Source organism: Camelina sativa, chromosome 6, assembly GCF_030686135.1.
Source record: "Camelina sativa cultivar CO46 ecotype springtype chromosome 6, ASM3068613v1".
Taxonomy (NCBI): Eukaryota; Viridiplantae; Streptophyta; class Magnoliopsida; order Brassicales; family Brassicaceae; genus Camelina; species Camelina sativa.
This window is the reverse complement of record NC_141885.1, coordinates 22,751,702-22,773,430: the sequence shown is the minus strand read 5'-3', so window position 1 is coordinate 22,773,430 and position 21,729 is coordinate 22,751,702. Positions and strand designations below refer to the sequence as shown.

General features: G+C 34.3%; 4 protein-coding genes across 5 annotated transcripts; 3 read left to right on the top strand and 1 right to left on the bottom strand.

The window, feature by feature from the left end:
* Position 1: 1 nt before the first annotated feature.
* On the bottom strand, positions 2-1,121 carry LOC104699261 (putative F-box protein At2g36090). Its single transcript, XM_087453703.1, has one exon. It carries the CDS (start codon positions 1,015-1,017, stop codon positions 73-75), a length of 945 nt encoding a protein of 314 aa, XP_087309829.1. The 5' UTR covers positions 1,018-1,121; the 3' UTR covers positions 2-72.
* Positions 1,122-8,943: 7,822 nt separating this feature from the next.
* LOC104792382 (B3 domain-containing protein At2g36080) lies at positions 8,944-11,868 on the top strand. Its single transcript, XM_010518517.3, has 3 exons — positions 8,944-9,554; positions 10,420-10,613; positions 11,545-11,868. Exons 1-3 carry the CDS (start codon positions 9,047-9,049, stop codon positions 11,581-11,583), a joined length of 741 nt encoding a protein of 246 aa, XP_010516819.1. The 5' UTR covers positions 8,944-9,046; the 3' UTR covers positions 11,584-11,868.
* Positions 11,869-12,087: 219 nt separating this feature from the next.
* LOC104792381 (mitochondrial import inner membrane translocase subunit TIM44-2) lies at positions 12,088-15,523 on the top strand. The gene is made up of 14 exons (XM_087454501.1): positions 12,088-12,509; positions 12,596-12,708; positions 12,816-12,899; positions 12,994-13,069; positions 13,374-13,418; positions 13,522-13,917; positions 13,998-14,066; positions 14,189-14,253; positions 14,342-14,410; positions 14,486-14,558; positions 14,640-14,744; positions 14,825-14,896; positions 14,976-15,038; positions 15,125-15,523. Exons 1-14 carry the CDS (start codon positions 12,435-12,437, stop codon positions 15,254-15,256), a joined length of 1,437 nt encoding a protein of 478 aa, XP_087310627.1. The 5' UTR covers positions 12,088-12,434; the 3' UTR covers positions 15,257-15,523.
* A 711-nt stretch (positions 15,524-16,234) lies between these two features.
* LOC104792380 (ubiquitin-conjugating enzyme E2 variant 1C) lies at positions 16,235-17,806 on the top strand. Of its 2 annotated transcripts, none has more exons than XM_010518514.3 (4): positions 16,235-16,475; positions 16,915-17,057; positions 17,177-17,302; positions 17,383-17,806. In XM_010518514.3, exons 1-4 carry the CDS (start codon positions 16,442-16,444, stop codon positions 17,521-17,523), a joined length of 444 nt encoding a protein of 147 aa, XP_010516816.1. In that variant the 5' UTR covers positions 16,235-16,441; the 3' UTR covers positions 17,524-17,806. The 2 variants fall into 2 exon arrangements, with proteins under 2 accessions (XP_010516816.1, XP_010516817.1); XM_010518515.3 differs by having other exon boundaries at positions 16,253-16,475; positions 16,915-17,054.
* Positions 17,807-21,729: the final 3,923 nt, after the last annotated feature.

Sequence of the window (21,729 nt, the reverse complement as noted above, 5' to 3'; positions counted from 1 at the left end):
ATTGAAGAAGTTGTTTTTTATGTTTTTTTTAAAAAAATTGTCTCTTGGGTCAATTTATTAGAAGCTTCCGATTCATGTAGAGGTTCTCCGAAGACAAAACACAACAAGAGACACAAAGCCTAAAATCCCAAAAGATACAGTCAAAATGTCAAATACCGATTCTACCCTCATCTTCTTCTCCTTCATCTCTCTCTTCTTCTCCATAAACTCTTCGTGTCTCCTCTTCGATTCTACTTCTCTATGTCTTCCATTTACCCTTTTGCCCTCCATTACCCTCTTCAGAATTACCAAACTATCCCTACCGTTCAAATGCGTTCCCTCCATCTTCTCCGCCTTGAGACTCACCTCCCTCACGTGCAGCTCCTCCTCGCCGCACGTGACCACCGTGATCACACACTCTACCGTATCCACCACCGTCGCGAACTGCGCCTCCACTTCTCCGCTTATCCAGTTCCTCTGCACCGACACCGGCCGGTGACTCGACAAATTCGCCGCTCGTTTCCCGATTGGATCAATCACGATCCAGCTTAAAGTCAGATCCTTCTCCAGATCACGACACGTGTCTTCCGTCCTCGTCCTTCGTTTAATCGGCGTCGCAACCGTATCCTTCGCGTCCACCAGATCGATTCTCAGCGGCGAGCTCTGAAACCACGCCGTCGTGGTCTCCGTCTTCACGACTCTGCTGAGAATCAATTCCCCTCTGTAGCGAAGATCAACGGCGGAGATCAGTTCCGGAAACGGACGGTCGAGATCAGAGACTGAACCGGCGGCGGTGGTTGTTTCCATTTCCACCATAGAATACGCGTCGGAGAAAAAAGAACGAGAACCGCCGTCGGAGCAAGAAGGCCACGTGGATCGGCAGATTTTGGACCATAGGATCTCGTTGGAAGCGAGATGGTGAAGATGCGAGGAGACGCACGAGACGGAGGCTAAGGTTGCGCCGTCGAGACGTGTCAAGATGTGAGACTCTATAATGTCCTGATGGACGGTGGAGATTAAATCTGTTACGGTAGCCATCTCTGTTTCAGTGATTAATTTACTAATTGGGGAGTGATTAGTTAATGATGTTTTGGTTAATCAGTGAAGGGGTATTTATATATACGAGCGTCAAAGTCTTTTTATTTGCCAAAGTGGTCCATCTTTTTTAAACTTTATTACAATAGTACCGCTGCTTAAACTGCCAAGTTGATATGCTTTTTTTAATAACAAAAATATCATTAACGTCATTTTCGCTAGTATAATAAATAATTGACGCAGTTATGTTGACGTTGAAAAGAATAATTTAAATGTATAATTTTTAAAAAAATTGTGATTGGAAAGGATATATGTGATACATGATTTCGTTTAATTTAAATCAACTTTTTATATATTGTATAATTAAAATTACATGATTAAAGAGATTATAAATGAATTTTAGGACGAATAGGAGAGTTCTAATCCCATTATTAGCTGATTTATGCATCTGAATTAATACAAAATAAATGATGTATCTACTTATTTTGTTTCTTTTAAGCTAATCAAAACAGGACATTATAAATTAAATGGATTTTTGAATGAAATTATAAAGTTTTTTTCCATAGAAAATTGTCCAAGAATACTTAGCCAAAGCATCACTTCTAAGGCATTAGATTTCCGGACAACTTTATTTATCAACTAGAGAAGTATGTATATATTCTATTCAAAATATACATAATCTTTTGTCAATTATACATATTATTATTCAACAACTGGTATTGTTTGTCAAACTATGTGTACTATTGAAACAGGCAGTCTTAAATATGCTAATTTTAGTCATTGTTTCTTTTAATAATAGTAATTAAATTTTCTTTGATGTTTAAGGAAGCGATGGGAAATCTTTTCTTCCTTTTTTTTTTGTAAAAGATATGGGAAATCATTGCATTGGGGAAAAAATTATATTAAAAAACATTTGTCTTGCACATTAACAAGTAAATAGAAAGATTTATTGGTTTCACTTATAAATCTCTTTTGTACACAAATGAGTCCTTACTCGTAGAGCTCTGATAATTTAGCTTCTGTAGAAAAGACATGAAAGTACAGGCGCAACCAATGTCAGAATCCTTAAAAGTATTTATGCAAAAAAAAAAAAAAAAACATAAAGTGATGAAGATCAAAAACGTACACACATATGCGACGAGACGTTCACAATTAAAGGAGTCATAATTCATAAAGATACGTACGAAGGTGGGAAAGGGATATGGCCCATGTTGACCTCTTGTATTTGTTTGTTCAGCCAGTATTATAAATTAAATATATATGATATCATACATTCTTGTTTTTATCACCCGTAATTTCAATTTAAACTAGCAAGGTCCGGCTCGGCTACATAGTATTAGCAAAATATGAGACAATTGTTGGATATTTTAGTTTTTTGGTTGATGGAAAAAAAAATGCCGGCGCAAACTGACACAACGATGTTTTTAGTATTTTATTTGAACTTTTTAGGGTAGGTTAATTTGAGTTTTAACTTAAAAATTTTAAATATATAAATTTCATTCCATTATGAATCATATTTAATATGTCTTATAAACGCTTAAACGACCGTGTAAATTTGCATGATCTTTGGTTAAGCAATTTTATGCATCATCGAATCGCCATCTGCTTAATTAGTACTTGGCTTTTTTTTGCCTTGAACATGACAATGGGATATTATTTACAATTTAATATAATTTCACAAACAACAGGGAATGGGACAACCTTAAAACAACACTAGATTAAGGGTTGCCTTAAATTTAAGTCAAGAGATATCACCGTCGATTAGGTTTGTACAGTTTCTTTGTGTTAAATAAAAAAATTGACTAGTAAGTAATACCCAAAAAGAAAAGGCTCGATGAGAAAAGGAAAGACCAACAATGATTTACATCAGCATGACTGAAATAATTGATAAATAACGTCGTCTTGGCATTTTCTTATATATATTGTAAAGTATTGAAATATGCAGTATACTAATGCATATATACATATATAACTAAAATACTAATAAAAGGGTATAAGTTAATATCAGTGTTTAAGATCTTTATTTCAATGTTTTTTCGTCACTATTTCAAATTTTATTAGTGTTTAAAAAAAAATGGAAATCGGAGTAAAAACAGACAAACGATTAATAGACGAAGTTTATGGCCATAACGACAAGTTTGGGAAGCAGCGTTGGATCGATAGACTTGACGGAGCAACCCACCACTGGTCAGGACTCAGGTGCAGCAGTCTAATTGTCTGAAGCACATGCACACATCTTGTGGCCTCTTTTAGACCCAACCCAATGGCCAGTCCATATGGCATATATGATTTTGATCTGAATCTGAAGCAGTTTTTTTTTTAACCATTATTTTCTGTGAGACCTATATTAGTTTTCTGCTAGTTCTAAATTTTTTTAGTTTTCAGTTAATAGACTAATACACACTTAATAAACTAACAATATTGTCGGTTTCATTTGCGTCATATATTATAAAATAAGCGAACGACATTATTGTATGTGTATCCGGTTCCTACTCTCAACCTAATTTTCCCTTTTTGACAGACTAATATCCACTGGATATATACAGTTACATTTTAAATTGTATATCTTATATAGTCAAGCACTGATCTTAAGCGAATGTACTACATCTACAGTTCATGATAAGAAACTGAAAAAATATCATTAAGAAAGAACCTAACTTTTTGGCGTAGTTGCTTGGTTTGCTGCATCTCTCTACCGAGTATAATGCTCTGTTTTGTATAATTGCTCTGGTTTTGGTTCCTTAAAATTGTTTTGGAAAAGTCAAACACAATTTTTGTATAACGTTTATTTCTTTTGCATATAATTTAACATTTATTCCAAAAAAAAAAAAAAAAAAAAAAATTTGTGTAGTTGTTTCCAGATGGTGAAAGCTAAATTTTGTGAGTTATATATCTCTCCTGGTTTGTAGATTTACTTTTGGGAAGCAAGGATAACCTCGGCTAGGATGCAGGATAAGTAGTTTTGATCTCGGAGCAATGCATGTTTAATAACTTCAGAGATAAAAGTGACTGTGCATTTGAAAAATATGCATGTATCCGGTATCCCCTAAGTTTCCCTAACGTTCAAATTAGAATATAATCACGTAACTGATATATCATAGAATATGGAGAAAATGAACAATCCTTGATTGGGCTGCTATTAAATTTATCTTCTGCAGGTTTAGTCCTCAGCCAATGCCTATCAAGTACTTACACAAGATTTTGCGCAGAGACTATTCTCAGAAAGGCCCAAGTTCTGGTCCATGTAACAGTTGGAATATTAATTATGGTACCATGGTTAGGTCTCCAAAGTCTCATGCTAATTATATGCTTATGATGAGTACATCCATAATCTCTTGTCATGGTATACAGTATATACATTCTATATTATATTCTGTAATTAAAGAGAAAATATAATAATAGCATTCATCTGGCCATATGGACTTGGATTACTTTTAAACTATCAAGTCAAATTACAAACTTAATTACATCCTTTGTTTAAGACATCTCATTTGTGTCAGTATTCATGTACTATTCTTGCCATAATTCTCTGTACTGAAAAGCAATCTTGTACTCAATTACTTCTAAGTGCAATGCACTTGCACAGATGATCTCATATCTTTTTCAAACTAATATTTTTTTAAGTATTAATCCAGGTGTGTCAGATACCTACTAAATCAAACTTGGATTCTTTGTCTAATTTTTTTAAATTATTACATTAATTTCGTAATCAAAGCCTACAAATATCGTACGTGTATATGTACACAAATGTACATGCACAATGCACACATACTTAGACATAGGTGTGTACGTAGTGGCACGTGGGTATACTAGTCTAGATACTTCTGATAATGTTTTTGTCTTTGTCACTATATGATTGAAATTTTGATGCCTTTTTCTTACAATTATATTTTCAATCGTTAACAAATATATAATTACGAACTGAAATGCTGCATAAGTTGATCATCACTATTAATTTAGTCGGAGGAGCTACGTCTTTGGCTGCTACCATATTTGAAACGACGTGACAAAACATTGGTTTAGGAACTTGGAAATATGTTCGTCCCTGCCAAAAAGTATGTTTTTTAGTGATTACTGTTAATCCGTTAGTTTTATTTTTCTTCGATATTTCATCAAGCTAAGCTACCTACACTATAATTGTAATAAACAAAGGATAATATTTTCCTCGACTCCAAATAATACAGAAAATACATCCTTTCCAACAAAGTGTCTTTCATTCATGTAAAACTCAGGCAAACAAGCCATGAAATCAATATTTGTTGTTGATACATGATACTGCATCACAGCTTGCCTAGCTAGCTAAAATTATTAGGTCCAACATTTATAGACTTTTGACACATGAGTAAGGAAAATAAGTGTATCATATTCGGTTTTTTATAAAAGAAATAATTCCCTAATTCTCGATTTGTGTGATTGAAAACATTAACTGTTGTTTCCGTTGCAAAATATTACTGCTCTAAATGATGGCAAAGTTTTACTGAGTTAGAAAAACAAGTTAAACTAATTAGTATATTTGTTTGATCTCTTCCAAAACAATATTTTTATTTTAAAAAAGCCAAAAAATGTTAATGCCCATTAAACTAATTAGTATATTTGTTTGATCTCTTCCAAAACAATATTTTTATTTTAAAAAAGCCAAAAAATGTTAATGCCCATTGGTAATAACTAATAACTTGTGCCGTCGCTAATGTGTTTGTTCTTCTGAAACCTATAGAACTGTATATTTACATAACAAATATTTCAATAATATAAGATTTATTTTAGACACAAACAACTATATAGAATATCACAGTCGTCACACCATATATACAGTTGATTGATATGAAACTATTTTCTTCTATTAATTTGAGATTCTTTTGGGATAAAATATAAATTATAACTTACTTACAGTAGTTATTTATGGACTGTCGTCGTAGTTGTTCAGGTTAAAAATTTGAATCAAATTGGAGATCGAATAGTAGTTCAGAACAGTTGCATTTTTTTTATAGAACAGTTGCAGTTACTGAAATATATAATCGGTCCAAGAGACTTCGACTTCATACCCGGTCCAGAAAATCATTCTCAATCGCTCATCCGAACCATTCATTAATCTAGTTCTAACCCTAAGTTTTGAATCGCTATTCAAACTGGTAAATTTATATATGTACTTGAGAAATATTGGTTTACGTCACAGCTTAACGTGAACATTTTAGTTGTATACGTCGCATGTATATGAATCATATATATACCTATTTATATATAAAGAGCATAGTCATAGATATTTAGTTGTATTGGGATCACAAACGAGAACACAATAATTGCGAAAAGGGAATCAAAATAAGTACATCAAAGCAAAATAGCCATAAACGTAGTGCACATATATGACCTTCGTGCATGGTCAAGCTTATTTAGTCTCACTCACTTTCCTTATAATATAATCTCATAATGTATCTTTTTCTTTATTCATTTTATGAATCCAAAGATCTCTCCTAAAATTTTACAATTTCTTGGAATTTGTTTGTCTCTCTTTATCTATATGGAGTATACTAGTAGTATATTTTTATTTATGATTCCCTATCTTGATTCGTCGCTAAGGATCCATGTTCCTTCTCTGCTGCTCTTCTCATTATTGTTTTCTTTTCCTTTCTTATATACGTACTCATATTGCAACATTTTTTTTATGGCAAGATAAATTTATTCATTTTTAACATTCATTTAATCAAATTTTCAAGGGAACTTTTCCCTTTCGTACTATCTTCATTCATTTTTAGAAGAACTCTCTGATTAACTCTTACAAAGTAATTTCACATAAGTAGGTAAAGTGTAATTGTGGAGAAACATTGATGTCAGTAGTGGAATTGAAGAAACAGGGGTTTTACCTGATGATAGAATGAATCTACTTGGAAATTGAGGAAGTTTCGCAGCGATCGAGGATGAGGTATTATCACTTGACCTGGTTTTTATTAAAATATTACATAAACAGAAATATCACATAACAACTTTTTGGTGGACGAAAACTTTTTCGAATTAATAGGCTTCAGATCTAAACAAGTTGTCGATATAACGTCACCAAAAAACAAAGCAAGTTGTCGATATATTATAAACATATGACGTTTTTTCTATACATAAGTAATCGTTTTTTGGTTAAAATACACAATTAATCGTTACACCTTTTAAGTTATGTACTGCATTTCATTATCACCAACATAAGTTAAGAAGCTACACAGAATAAGATGAAATTTGATTCATGTCACACAAGTTTAAAACTTCTGTAACGATCCGCCTGTTTGTCTACTTCTTCTCTGTAAGAACCATTAGCAAAGAGAGTTTAAACTTCTCTTCAGTAGGCTTTACATTACTATAAGGATTTGTTTAGTTTTATATGTACACAGTCATTGCAAAACTGAATTGTTATGTACATTATCACTAAATTTATTTAAATTCATGTTAAAAAACTTTTGAAACCGAAATATTTTTAAACTACATTGCATAAACATGATGATTAATATAAGATCCCGCTGAATACTCACCTAACATATATAATCTAACTTTATGAGATTTTGGAAAAATTAATCTCTCAAGAGCATAATGACAGATTGTGATAAATATGTCAGAAAAAGGAAACAAAGAGGACAAAGTAGTCGGGAAGACATAAAAAACAAAAAGCGAGTAACAAATTAGAAAAGTTTGTTTTGGGTTTACGTAATACATTTGCGAATTTTATATTCTTTTTTTTTTTATTATATGTTTGTTAGTGAGGGGAGATTGTGAGGAGAGGATTGAAACACGACTGTAGAAAGAGGACAGACAATTGAAGACAGATCTTATCTCTATCCCTCCCACGACTCTTTCTTTGGAAACACACACAAAGCTATATCATATGCGTTCTTTTTATTTTTTTTTATATATAAATCATTTCACATAAAATAGTTAGAGCCAAACAATTTTCGAAATTTTATGAACAATACGTAAACATTAATGAGATGTGTCATGCACGTGATGAAAAAAACTAAATAAGGAAAGGCTGTACATAGAAATCTTCTTGGTTAAGAGACAAAAGATCTTTTCTAGGCTTTGGTCCATGTATCTGCCTATATGTTTTTTTTCTTCTTCTCACTTTAAAAAAATATAATCTAAGAATATTTGCATTATCATCAGAGATAGAATAGGCTACCTTACTATTTCTGGAATTAGACAATATTTTTTTCTCGTTAAAACTATACAAAATTTTCTCATGTAGAAAATATGGTGTTGTCTTAAGTAAGTTTAATACAAAGGAATGATGGTAATTCAACCATACCTGATGAAACTGGTAATATATAACGAAAATAAAATAAATGTATTGTAATGCTATGTAGTGTCAGTTAACTAGTAATACAAATGTCAATATGTCAAAACTAACATAATTAAGAACGAGATAATTGGATGATTTGTTGGGTGGTGAATGGAGAGCACGTGCTTGACAAGTTTAGTAGTAAACTATAGAAAATGAAGGATAATGCGATAACATGTGCCTTATCCCGACAAAACACATCTCACATGTAAATATAGTCATATAGATATGTGCATACAGCATACATAAATATCAAAATGTGAAATCTATACACCCTAGCTAAAATACCACTAGATAACAAGTCCTTATTAGTATTGAATAGTATTATCATCAACCACCTTTTCATATTTTTCTTTGTTTTGTAAGCAAACTTTTTACATTTATTATCAGGAATATTAAACTTTATATTGAAACTGAAATTCATATGTCCAAATCTTTATTATTCTTCTTTTACATCGAAATTTATATATCTCCAATTATATATATATATATAAATTACTAGAAAGGCATATCTTACATATATTTTTATATACATACTTGATAATTTATATGTCAATTTTAATTTCTCTTTCTTTGAAACTTATATATAAACATATATAAATAGAGGCAGATACATGTACCCTCCTTAAAGGAGCATTGGTATCTCAAAAAATAGTTGCCCTTAATTTCTCTTTCTTTCTCATCACTATTTGACATCTCTTTCCTCTCTCTCTCTTTCAAATGTCAATAACCCAATACTCAAGCGATTTCCACTACCATTCTCTCATGTGGCAACAACAGCAGCAACAACAACACCACCACCAAAACGACGTCGTGGAAGAAAAAGAAGCTCTCTTCGAGAAACCTTTAACCCCAAGCGACGTCGGAAAACTTAACCGCCTCGTCATCCCAAAGCAGCACGCCGAGAGATACTTCCCGCTAGCTGCAGCCGCTGCAGACGCGGTGGAGAAGGGACTTCTCCTCTGCTTCGAGGACGAGGAAGGTAAGCCATGGAGATTCAGATACTCGTATTGGAACAGTAGCCAGAGTTACGTCTTGACCAAAGGCTGGAGCAGATACGTCAAGGAAAAGAACCTTGACGCCGGAGACGTCGTTCTCTTCCATCGCCACCGTGCTGATGGTGGTAGATTCTTCATTGGCTGGAGACGACGCGGTGACTCTTCTTCTTCCTCCGACTCTTATCGCCATCATCAATCCAATGCCTCGCTCCAATATCATCCTCATGCAGGTACCCCTCTCTCTTCTTGTTTTTCTTTAACATGTAAAGTTTGGATAGTGAAACAACTAAACCCCAATTTTGTTAGCTAGATTATTAACTAATCCATTTTGTCGCTTCTAATTTTTGTCAACGTATATAATTCATTTTCCATGCACATATTAGGTAGATAATAGCGGAGTTAAAATTTAAGGAGTAATGCGATCCTTTTGTTAAAGTTTTAAAAGTGAATATCTATTTCATGAACCATATGAAGTTACGTGACCCAATTGAAAAATAAAATCTTTATCTTGTTTGGGACTTGGGAGCGTGAGGTTAGACGCGCTTTTAAAGTCAGTAGAGAAGTAAAAATAAAGAGATGATGGAAGCCCATAGAAACAGAATCGGATTCGTATTATCTGCTCTACGTGACATTTGTTGCGTATCCTTACTTACACCTACTCGTTCTCCATTTCCATTTTACACTATATTTATTTACACTTATATATAAATCCGTGTATATATACGCAACATAAGAAATTGACCAAGTTCAAAACCCATCATCAAACATAATTAATTTAAGAGTATATAGTGTATACTTATTTTTCAAATGTATATGTTTAATTGTTACATGTGATGGAGACATTTTGTAGTACCAATGTTATTACTTACTCGCATATAATATACTTGTATCGACGTGGCGTCTCCTTGTGGTAAAGCTTGTCATCTGAGAGTACCAAAAATGGAAATTCTCATCCGATTAAAAAGTCTTGTTCTTTTTGGGATAATTCTGACTATAGAGTCTCGGTAGTTGTCCATTATAGATTCCTCGATTTCAGTTTCTACATTAAATTTATATATTCAATATTTGTTGTTAATCTAATTGAATGGCACATAGGGGCTCAAGCGGTGGAGAGCCAGAGAGTGAATTCGAAGACATTGAGACTATTCGGAGTGAACATGGAGTGCCAGCTAGACTCGGACTGGTCGGAGCCATCCACACCTGACGGTTCCAACACATGTACAACAAATCACGACCAGTTTCATTTCTACCCTCAGCAACAACAACACTATCCTCCTCCGTACTACATGGTACGTTTCACTTATTATTTTAAACAAACAAAATAACTTAATTTGTTTTCATTTTGCTTAAGTCGTTGTAGAGTAGTTATCTAAGTACATGTCCATATCATTTTTACCGGCATTTTACGTTTCTCATTCACGCGTTTTCAAATTCAAACGTAAGTTACTTTATCTCTATACGTTCGCTTAGAAAAGTCAAGAATGTTAATCTTTATGTTTTTATAGTTTTATTTAGAAACTTATTTAGAAACTAAGGATAGGAACAAATGGTCTTTTTATTTATTGGGTTGGGGAGGACATTTTAGAGAATAGAGAATGAAGATGTACTGTTCATATATCACGCCGAGTGGTCTATCCAAAAATCTTATCCCAAACGAAGTGCCGTCCATTGTTATTATTAAAGTTGTTTCTACTATATAAGTGTTCTTACTATTAGTGTTTGTTATTGTTAGGCACGTTTCTCATTTTTATCATATGCTTTTTGGTCCTCAAGAACAATAAATTTGACAATTCCGTCAAACTTTTCTTCTAGACGACTATACCTAATCCTTATATATACATGAACGAGCATAATTGATGTGTCGATGTTACGTGCGTACGTATACATATCGACACATAGGTCTTGTTCCCCACATCTCTATTATTGGATTTTTCGTACCGATCAACAATAAAATCTATCATTTGACACGAAAATATTTGGATTTGGAAATACTCTTCACAAAGTGTTTGTCCCAATATTTAAGTACAAATAACCATTTTTTTTGGGGAAATAATTTAAACATAACACCTGTTATTGTATATCTCTTTATCTTGACTACATAAGTAAAGAAAATGGAAAGTCTACTACTACTTGATACTTTTGCAAGGGATTCTAATTAAAAGATGGCATGCTTTTTTTTCCTTTTCTTTTTGCATAAAGAGTGTTTATTTGATTTTGCAGGACCTAAGTTTCACAGGAGATGTGAACCGGACGAGCTGAGAAGCCCACGTACAAGGATAAGAAAGAAACAAAAGCTTCACATATATGGTCCCTGTCATGCTGTTTTTAGATGTTGATCCCTTAATATTACAAAGGTTCATTTTGTATTATTTAAAGTAAAATCATAATCGATTCTTCCTTTAAATCTCTCCCAAAATTTTCACTCTCTTCCTTTTTTCTTCTTATGTATTAGATTCTTTAATATAGCTAACAATTGTATAGAATTCAGAGTTCTGGCTATCCCACACTTCATCTTTTTTTATACATTTTTTTTTTATATAAAAACCATCCTATTATGGAGAGGCAAATTAATTATAAACATTCTAAATAAAACACAAACCAAAACCGAGACTTCAACTTATTAATGGGCCTTTTATGATTCAATTAATTACTATTTTATGGGCCGTAAGTCATGAGCTAAATGGCCCAATACTATAAAGAAAGAGGGTAATATACTGTTTGGATACGACGTTTCCTATATTCAGTATATCGAAATATAAACCTATCCGTGTATCCAAACAAGTCGGTAAAAATGGTATCGAGAGAGGAGAAACCTCTCCTAGGGCTTTAACTGTTTAAGGCAACACACACTCCTGTCTTCTGGGTTTTTTTTGGTTTGTTTCTCAAGGAAAAAATTTCAACTTTCTTTCTTTTTTATCCGATAAATTAAAAGAATATGTTATCAATCTTAATCTGATTCAATCTCATTGCGGCTAAAATTCTCAAAAGGTCGCTTATAGGGTCTCTCTCTCTCTCTCTCTCTCTCTCTCTCTCTCTCTCTCTCTGTTTCTTTCTTCAAAAAAAAGGAAATTGATTCTTTTTGAAATCACTACGATACGAAGGTTGTTGTAATGGCGAGTAGGAAGCTAGTTCGAGATTTACTAATCACAAAGCAGCCTCTTTTTCAGCAATTGACTCACCAACGGGTTCGTGTTGTTGTTGTGATTTATTTTTTCTAGTGGTTGTGATTACGAAGCTTGGGATGATTGATTTTGTGTTTTGATTTTTGTAGAGAGTTGGCGCAGGGAGACTAGGGCTTCTTGTACAGGGAAATGGGTATGCGAGTCATCGCCGGTTTAGTGTTTTCAGTGACTTCTCTAAGAAAATTAAAGGGGAAGCTGAAAGGTATAAATGCAAATCTTTTGTTATTGTGTTTATGTGTATGTGTGGAGGCATGTGAACTTTAAAGTTAAATCCTTTTTTTTGGTTTGTTTTACAATTTGGTGTTGTAGCAATCCTGAATTTCAGAAAACAGTGAAGGAGTTGAAGGAAAGAGCAGAAGAGTTGAAAGGTGTAAAAGAGGACCTGAAAGTTAGGTAATTCACATTTTTAAAAATTGTACACGATATAGTTAACCTTTACTTTTAGCATACAAATAGATCTCTTATTGGAATGAAATGGCAAATGCAGAACGAAACAAACGACTGAGCAGCTGTATAAGCAAGTTGATGGAGTCTGGACTGAGGCTGAATCTGTGGCCAAAAAGGTATGCTTTAGTAATTGGCACCATATCTGTGTCGAATTATCTCTTTCGAGAATGCTTCAAAGGCAATATTGTTTACTCGTTGCTTGTTTTGCATATTTTGATTTTCATATGTTAAGACTTAAGTATGTGGTTTCTTCTCTTTCTGAAATCATTGGCTATACTATGTGTATGCTGTATCTTTCCTAGTTTGGTAACTAAATTGTTTTAGTGAACTGTAACGTAGTTTTTTAATGTATGACTAGCCAACTTTGTACATTGTAAAAGGCTAAGAATCTTCCCTGACAAAACAGCTTTGATGGTGCAGGTCTCTTCAAGTGTGAAAGACAGGCTATCAGCAGCCACAGAAGAGGTCTTGCTGGAATTCCGCTTTTTTTTTTGTTGTTGTTGTCCTTACAGTGGTTAATTGTGGTAAGTTTTTTTTGTTAACTCGGGTATGTATCTTTTGTGGTCAGGTCAAGGAGTCATTCAAGCTCGGAAAGGAGGAGAATGCAGAGTCAGCAAGTTCATCAAGCACAGGAACCACTGAAGGTGAAAATCAGCAGCAGCAACAACAATCAGGTACGACGGAGGAGCAAAATACATTTTTTGGACAATTCAAATCCAGCATTTCTTCCCCAAAGCTATCTGAGGCGTTTCACAAGCTGAAGGAAGCCAAACCCCTTGACTTTGCAAAGAAGGGACTTGACATTGTAAAGGATGAATTGCGTGGAAACCCATCTAAAAGGAAGCACCTGGAATATACTCCTCCACCGCCATTTACAGGTGAGAGAAGTACGAGAACGGAGATGGTGGTTACGCCAACAAAACAGTCCAAGTGGCAAAAAAAATGGGAATCGTTAAGAGAAAAGGTAAATGACCATCTTTGTCTTGTCCACTTATGCCATGTTTTAAAGGCCCTTGTTGAGTTTTTTCCTTAAATTTGGTATAGATGCAAGGTTATCCTATATTTAAACGTCTTAGTGGAATGAGTGAGCCTGTTGTCAACAAGAGCCAAGAGGTAATGGACATCTTCTACTCTTCTCTTTAGTCACTTTTGTTCAAATATCTTAATTTGCATTACTGTCTTTGCTAATACTGCTTTGTTATTGTAAATTGACAATGCATTTTGGACCGTGTTAGATTGCAGAAGATGTGATGGAAAGATGGGAAACCAGTGATAATCCGATAGTTCACAAGATTCAGGAGTATGCTCTAATTGCTCCCTTACTATCTTCCTTTAAAATTAACTTACTTGCAGCAACTCAGAGATATGTGCATTCTTTTGTTTGGCAGCATGAATGAGAAAATCTTTGAGGAAACAGGTTCTGCATCGACTTACAAAGAGATACGCCGCCGAGATCCGTAAGTTATAGAGGCCTGATTATTGGTTTGAAGATATGGCCCTGGTAATCATATTATTATCTCTTTTATGGTCAGATCATTTTCCTTGCCGGACTTTGCTGCAGAAGTTCAGGAAGCCATCAGACCAGTCTTGAATGCATATAGTAAGGTAAATCTCAGGTTTTTATATAAGATCATCTTGTCCCATCTTCGTTTTTGTTGCCTCTAGCTAATTCCCATGTTCGTGCAGGGAGATGCTGAGACCTTGAAGAAGTATTGCAGCAAGGAAATGATTGAACGGTGCTCGGCAGAGCACAGAGCTTTCCAGGTTCATGGTCTTTTTTTCGATCACAAGGTAAGTTTTTTTTGTTTTTGGTTCCACTGGATCCTCCTTCGTTTCGTGGTGAGTTAAATTGATTTGGCCGTGATGTGCAGCTTCTGCATGTATCTGAAGTTGAAATTCTAGAGACAAAGATGATGGGGAATTATCCAGTAATCATCGTCAAGGTAATGGTCTTCATTTTCCTTCTGAGGTCATCCTTTAGCTAAGAATTGGGTCTGATGGATTTATAATCTTTGATGTCAGTTCCAAACGCAAGAAATCTACTGCGTTCGCGACAAGAATGGAAATATCAAAGAAGGAGGCCAGGTATTGTGAATAAACATCATAAACCAAACTCAAAACATATGGGCAATGCCAGAGTCCATTAAGAATGTGTTGTGTGTTGGATATAGGACACGATACACATGGTGCACTACGACTGGGCAATGCAACAAGTGGAGGCATCAGAGTTAGGAGAAGATGCGATTTATCCCATTTGGAGGCTCAGAGAGATGCGGAGAATGGGTATTCAAGCTCTAATTTGAATTCTTCTAACTTATAAGAAGCTAAGCCTCTCTATTTGCCAATGTACCATCATTTACTCAAATCTTGTGTGCTCTTGCATTTTTCTTTTCTTGTTCTTCTTCTCTCGGGAAGGAGTAGCTTCCCATGTTTCCGGGGAATAAGTTTTGACAAATATATAATTAGTTCCCAAGTCGTTTTCAAGTTTAACGAAGTTTTTTGGTCATGTTCGTGCCCTAAAAGGGTAAAGACCCTTTGGTTGGAAAATAAAGAGAACAAGATTTGGTAAATGAACTTGTAAATTACCGATTTCAGTCCAAATATGTATTTGGGTTTTAACAGATTGGACAGATTAGTGCTCATGCTCTGCTTCTTCCTGTCAAAATTTACCCTGAGCCTTTCCATGGATATTATTCAGTAAGTTTCTGTTCTAAAACATGTTGTTCGGCAAGTCAGCTTGATCATTAAACCTCCTTCCTCTAGTACAATATTTTGAGGATCATCTTCATGGACCACCTTGTCTTCCATTACTATACTGATATGACCATTTCATTATTATAACCATATGAGTTGTTGTTACCTCTGAAAGGTTTGAGCACCAAACAGTCTTTCTGTAACATGGGAAAGAAATGGGTTCACACTTTGTCTGCAGTTTTGACCCTCAAGTACTTGGAGTTGAGAGATACAATGTCATCAAATGAAGGGAATGCAATACGAAGGATGATACATTGTAGTACGACACAAATTATACCCTTCTCATCAACACAACAGTTTTGCCTAAATCACTTAGTTGATGATAAATCCCCTTTAAGCTCACACAACTGTTGTATTCTTCTGCTCATATATTTGTAGCCTAGCCGCTAGGAGATGAAACTGTTGTATTTGCTACAGAGCTCCTCCTAATATAGTGATCAATCATATGATAAGTTAACAGTGATGATTGAGTATGTTTGGGGTTATTTTTGAAAATATCTTAAATTTGTGGTTTTAATTGTAAAGAGAACAAAAATCTGGGTAGCGGAAAATAAAATAGTTGCCACCTGCAAATTCAGCTACCCCCAACCAAGTTTGGTTCGACTTTGATTATTCTCCACTAATAGCGTTTTTTGTGTCTTCTCCGCATCAGAGAATCTCTCAGTTCTTCTTCTCAATTTTGGTCAGATCTCACAATCAATCGACTCGAACGAAACCTCAAGCTCATCAAAATCATGACTCTTGGCTCAGGGGCATCGAGTGTTGTCGGTAAATTTTCGATTTTTTTTTGTTTTTTTTTTGTTCTTCATCTCTTAAGTTTTCTAGGGTTTTTGATTTGAGGCGAGAACGCGTCTTGGGGTTTATCTTAATTATGTTTCAATCGATCTTTCTTCTTGATTGTTTTATGGGTTAATCTCTGTTATCTCTATCTCTATCTATAACTTTGAAAGTTTTCGTCTTTTGATTGGTATTGAACTCACTCGCGTGGTAACTTTTGTATTAGCGTTATGTGATAATCTCAATTCTTGAGTTTGGTTGCGGTGATGATGGATTGCTTTCATGCTTTTGATTAGAATTGAGAGTTTATTTGTGTAATTGTGTGTCTTCATTCACTAAAACAGAGTTTTTTTTTTTAGAAATATTGAGAGCTGAGCTGAGCTGAGCTGTTTGATGTTTACTTTACCTTGTGGTTGTTACAATTATATAGTTCCGAGGAATTTTAGATTGTTGGAAGAGCTTGAAAGAGGTGAGAAGGGTATTGGAGATGGAACTGTTAGCTATGGAATGGATGATGGAGATGACATTTATATGCGTTCTTGGACTGGCACTATCATCGGTCCTCACAACGTAGTTATATCTCTTCTTTTTTTAATTCTTCACATTTCTAGAAACTTTTTTGAATGATATGGAAACATTTGTTGTGACTCTTTCTTGAATGGTTTCATCTGACTGGTACTTTGTTTGTGCAGACTGTACATGAGGGTCGAATTTATCAGTTGAAACTCTTTTGTGACAAAGATTACCCTGAGAAACCCCCGACTGTTCGGTTCCATTCACGCATCAACATGACTTGTGTCAATCATGAAACCGGCGTGGTCGGAAATGTGATTTTGGATTTTTTTTATGATTTGTTGCTTTTGAATTAGTTTACTCAAATGTGGATTTTGGATATCAGGTGGATTCAAAGAAGTTTGGAGTTCTTGCAAACTGGCAAAGGGATTACACAATGGAGGACATACTGACTCAATTGAAGAAGGAGATGGCTGCATCGCATAACCGGAAGCTTGTTCAACCTCCTGAAGGAACCTTCTTCTAATACCTCTCAAAAGCCTTGGAGGGGGGCTTTCTCCATTGTTGATCTCAAGCTTTTCTCTTTCGTACCTAAAAAGTAAAAACAATGGTGTCTGGATGGATGATGATGTTCGATTAATCATCTGGAGTTTAATCCTTGTGTGCAAAAATATATGAAGACAAAGTTGTATCATGTCTTCATCTTCTCAATTTAGATATAATATGGCAAACTGATCTTCTAGGAGCAGAAAGCAGCGTTGTTTGGCTTTATTTCATGTTAGTGAATTGTTTACTTTCTTTCGCTGTCACTCGACTTGAGCTCTCCAATTGTCTTCACACTTGGGTGCATATCATGCAAGAACTGGGTCAAGATCATTGGACTGTAGGTCTTCATACAGTTTGGTATTGTAAATTGAGCCCGAGATTAGGTATTGTATTGAAATATGTATCATTCAGACCTTCAGTTAACTAATTTAGTCTTCATCTCTCTGTACCTCGTGTCAAAGCTTCAGTTTCGTCTTTGATTTGGACAAAAGAGTGAAGGCTGTAACGTACTAACGTCCAGTATTATTAGAAAACATGTCGGTGTGTCTGTTTCCTCATGTCCTAGGCTTGGGAAGTGTGTCATATCTGCTTCACCTTAAGCTTGATTGTTAACGACAGTCCATTACATCTCCTCTATCTTTTTTCCATCTTTATTCTTTTTTGCCATGTGACTTTTTGTTTTTACTTCACAAACATTGATAACTATTTTTTTTTTTTTTTTGCCGAACATTGATAACTATTTTTATGGCTATCTTTCAATCTATGCAACTCCTTTTTGGTTCTTAATCCAAGGCATTAACTTTTTATCTTTTTTATGTCGTTTGTCACATCATAATCATATCATTCAGGTACTTGCACCTTTTTGATATCCAACTCTTTTTAATATCATTCAGGTACTTGCACCTTTTTAATATCATAATCATATCATACATAAGGATTTGTACGAGAGAATCTAACTCTCTGTAAGAATTGAAAACATTGCGAATGGTTTTATAAATGACATCAAAAACGGATAGTTACTTACTCAGATCACAAAGATCTAGTAGACTCGGTTGCCATATCAACTGCCATGTCAAAGTGTGGTACGTAACATGACATCTAAGTCGTAAGTCGACGACTATTAACAGTTTGAATAACGACGTTAGAATCTATATATGTTTTAGCCACAAATATTTTAGTCAATACTTAATACCCGTAAACAACACTATCGAAACAATCATAAATGAGTTTTTAACTTTTTCATCCATATATATATATAGTTGTGTTACCATTTTACAAACTACAACACAGTATAATCGACACTACGTTATCTTCTGTGAAAAGCAAGACTCTGGGTGTTTACATTTGTAAATTTTGTAGCGACTTTCGAAAGTCCATGCACATACCTTACCACACGGTTCATGAATCGCGCCACTTCATTCCATATCATACGCGACCAAATCATTATTTTAACTTTTGTTAGCGAGTAACGACGACCAAATCATTATTTTAACTTTTGTTAACGAGTAACGACGACCAAATCATTAGCAACCAATGAATCATACATGATGATAACAAAAAGTGTAGTATAATGTAGAGAAAGAGAATGCATACCTACATAACGCAAATGGGTCCATCCAAAAGCCATGCACCCATGTGCTTATGATCATTCAACGGAAGGTACGGACGATTTTTCGTTTGATTTTAGCTTTGGTAGCGCATCTGTCGTGTTTTAATATTTGATTTTTTAAAAAACAATTGTGGGTTCATCTTCATGGATGGTAAGTTACTTACGTTGTAATTGTAAATTACATGCTAATTAGTAATTAGGAGGGGCTACGTACGTACATTGAGGTATGTTGTTTCGTAATTGCTAGCGACATTGACAACAATCACCAACATGTTTTTGTTCGTTTCCTAGTCATCACAATATCCAGTGACCATCAACAGCGATCAAATCTTGTTCGTTTTGTGGTCTTTAGTATAACGATTCTTTCAGTAGTTAACGACTAATAAATAAACACGATCTAATCGTGATGAATACAAAACAAACATGATTTAATCTTTGGTAACTATCGTTGTGGTCAGCGAATTCAAAACGTAGAGAGTCAAATATAATCTTTTTACTTGTAAATCATTCTTTTGGCATTATCTAAGAATGATGGTTATAAGTTTGTCTTCCTTTTGATGAAAATTGAGATTGCTTTTCAATTTTAATCTTAAATTACCGCAAACATCAAGATTTTTGAAAAAATTGCATGAATGGATTCAAGGCACTCGTATAGGGTGTCAAAATGGTTCCAAATTAATGAATCAACCCAGACCAAACCAATCCAAAAACTTATTGAGTTGATAATTTGAGTTTTAATGGGTTCATGGATCAAAATGGTTTGTGGGTTTAATGGATTGAGTTGAAATGGATTAGGATAAAATGGTTATGAGTTAACCCAAAACCAAACCAAATATAGTTGAATTGATTTTGAAAACCAAATTAAACTGATTTTTCTTTTAATTAAATGAGTAAACCGAATTGAACCAACCAAAATGAACAAAACCAAACCAAGCTCTCTCTCTCTCCCACAGTCCCACTTCTTCTTCTTCGACTCTATCTTCTTCTACTTGATCGACTCAAGAAGAAGATAAACCCAGATTCGAATTTGAACATTTAACAAAACAGAATCAGATGAAGATGACCAGAAAATCTCAAATTCGAATTTTGGAATTTACGGTTGAGAGAGAGAAAGAGAGAGAGAGAATATTGAAAATTTGAAGTTGAATTAAGAAGAGGAAGAAGCTTCCTTTATTGTTTCCATTTAGTGTTTAGGAGATTTATTTTCTTGGTTTGCTATTAAATGGGTCAACTTATTTAACCAGTTAATCCATTAATCTAAATGAGTTGTGGGTTGATCCAAACCAGTTGCTAAATGAGTTGGATTGACTCATTATCTATTAAACACTAAATCAAAATGGTCATGGATTGGTTTGGTTTGGTTTATTCAACTTGACACCCCTATTGACTCGTACGAGGTGATATTTAGAATATTTGTTTGGGCCACTAGAGAGAAGACAATAATGGTCCCAAAGGAAATAAAAAGGGTTAGTTAGATAAGATTGGGCCTACAATATTCCTTGAAAGCGATAATCTTATTATTTAATCTTCTTATTATATTCAAACTCAAAGATACAAAACAGTAACATCACATATTCACATTCTCCAACTTCTGAGCTACAAATATTATATTTCGTATTCGTGACACCAACACACTGTCCCCTCTTCACTACTTTAGTCACGTCGCTGCAATTTCATGGACCCAAAAAACACTCGCATTATAAACCTTAAGATATCTCAATTATTACTACAAGATGTGTGTTTCTACGTCATGAATTTGTGTCGGGATAACTTTTCATGTTAAATCCTCGATCCAATTCCCAAACAAGATATCTATATATAGATTTTTGTAAGCACAATCATATGTATAGTTCGTTTTCTTTTCTTGATCGCCAATGCTATAGTAAATTTGGAAACTCGAGGAAGTACCTTTTTTTTTTTTTTGAGAAACCTCGAGGAAGTACTTAATAATCGACTTTTGTAATTGATTTTGTAATCTTTACTGAGGTAGTAATTATTTGTTTGAAGGGATTAGACAAACGGGTTTTTTTCCATATATATTTTAAAAATGGTAAGCTAAGGCGCCTAAGGTTAATATTACTATATGAAGTTTGTAAATTAGTAGAAAGGAATCATGATTTTGGTATAGCGATGTAGAGAGAGGGATGATAGATTTCGTAGGAAGAGGACCACATTCTCAATCCTCACATCCCACCAAAATGGTCCCTTTATTTTGCAGCTTCCACCACCATTGAGCCTTTCCATTACTTTAATTGTTTATACAATTATAGCTCTAACCATTTTAATTGTTTATTCTTTGTAAGCATTACTTTGAACAGGTTAAGCGTTCATATGAAGAGAATTCATTGTTGAGAATCTCGCATTCGAAGCACGCTTTATCGAGTTGAACTTTATGAAGCTAAAATCACCATTTATTCTTTCATAGCATGGTTTAAAAGTGACTGTGTATCATGGTTTATCAACTTTAATCTTTTGAACCTATGACAGGATCCATTTATAGTTTTTCTGACTGGTGTAAAGTTTAAAACCATAGATACATATAGTGTTAATTAAAACTCATAGTCTACATATGGACCA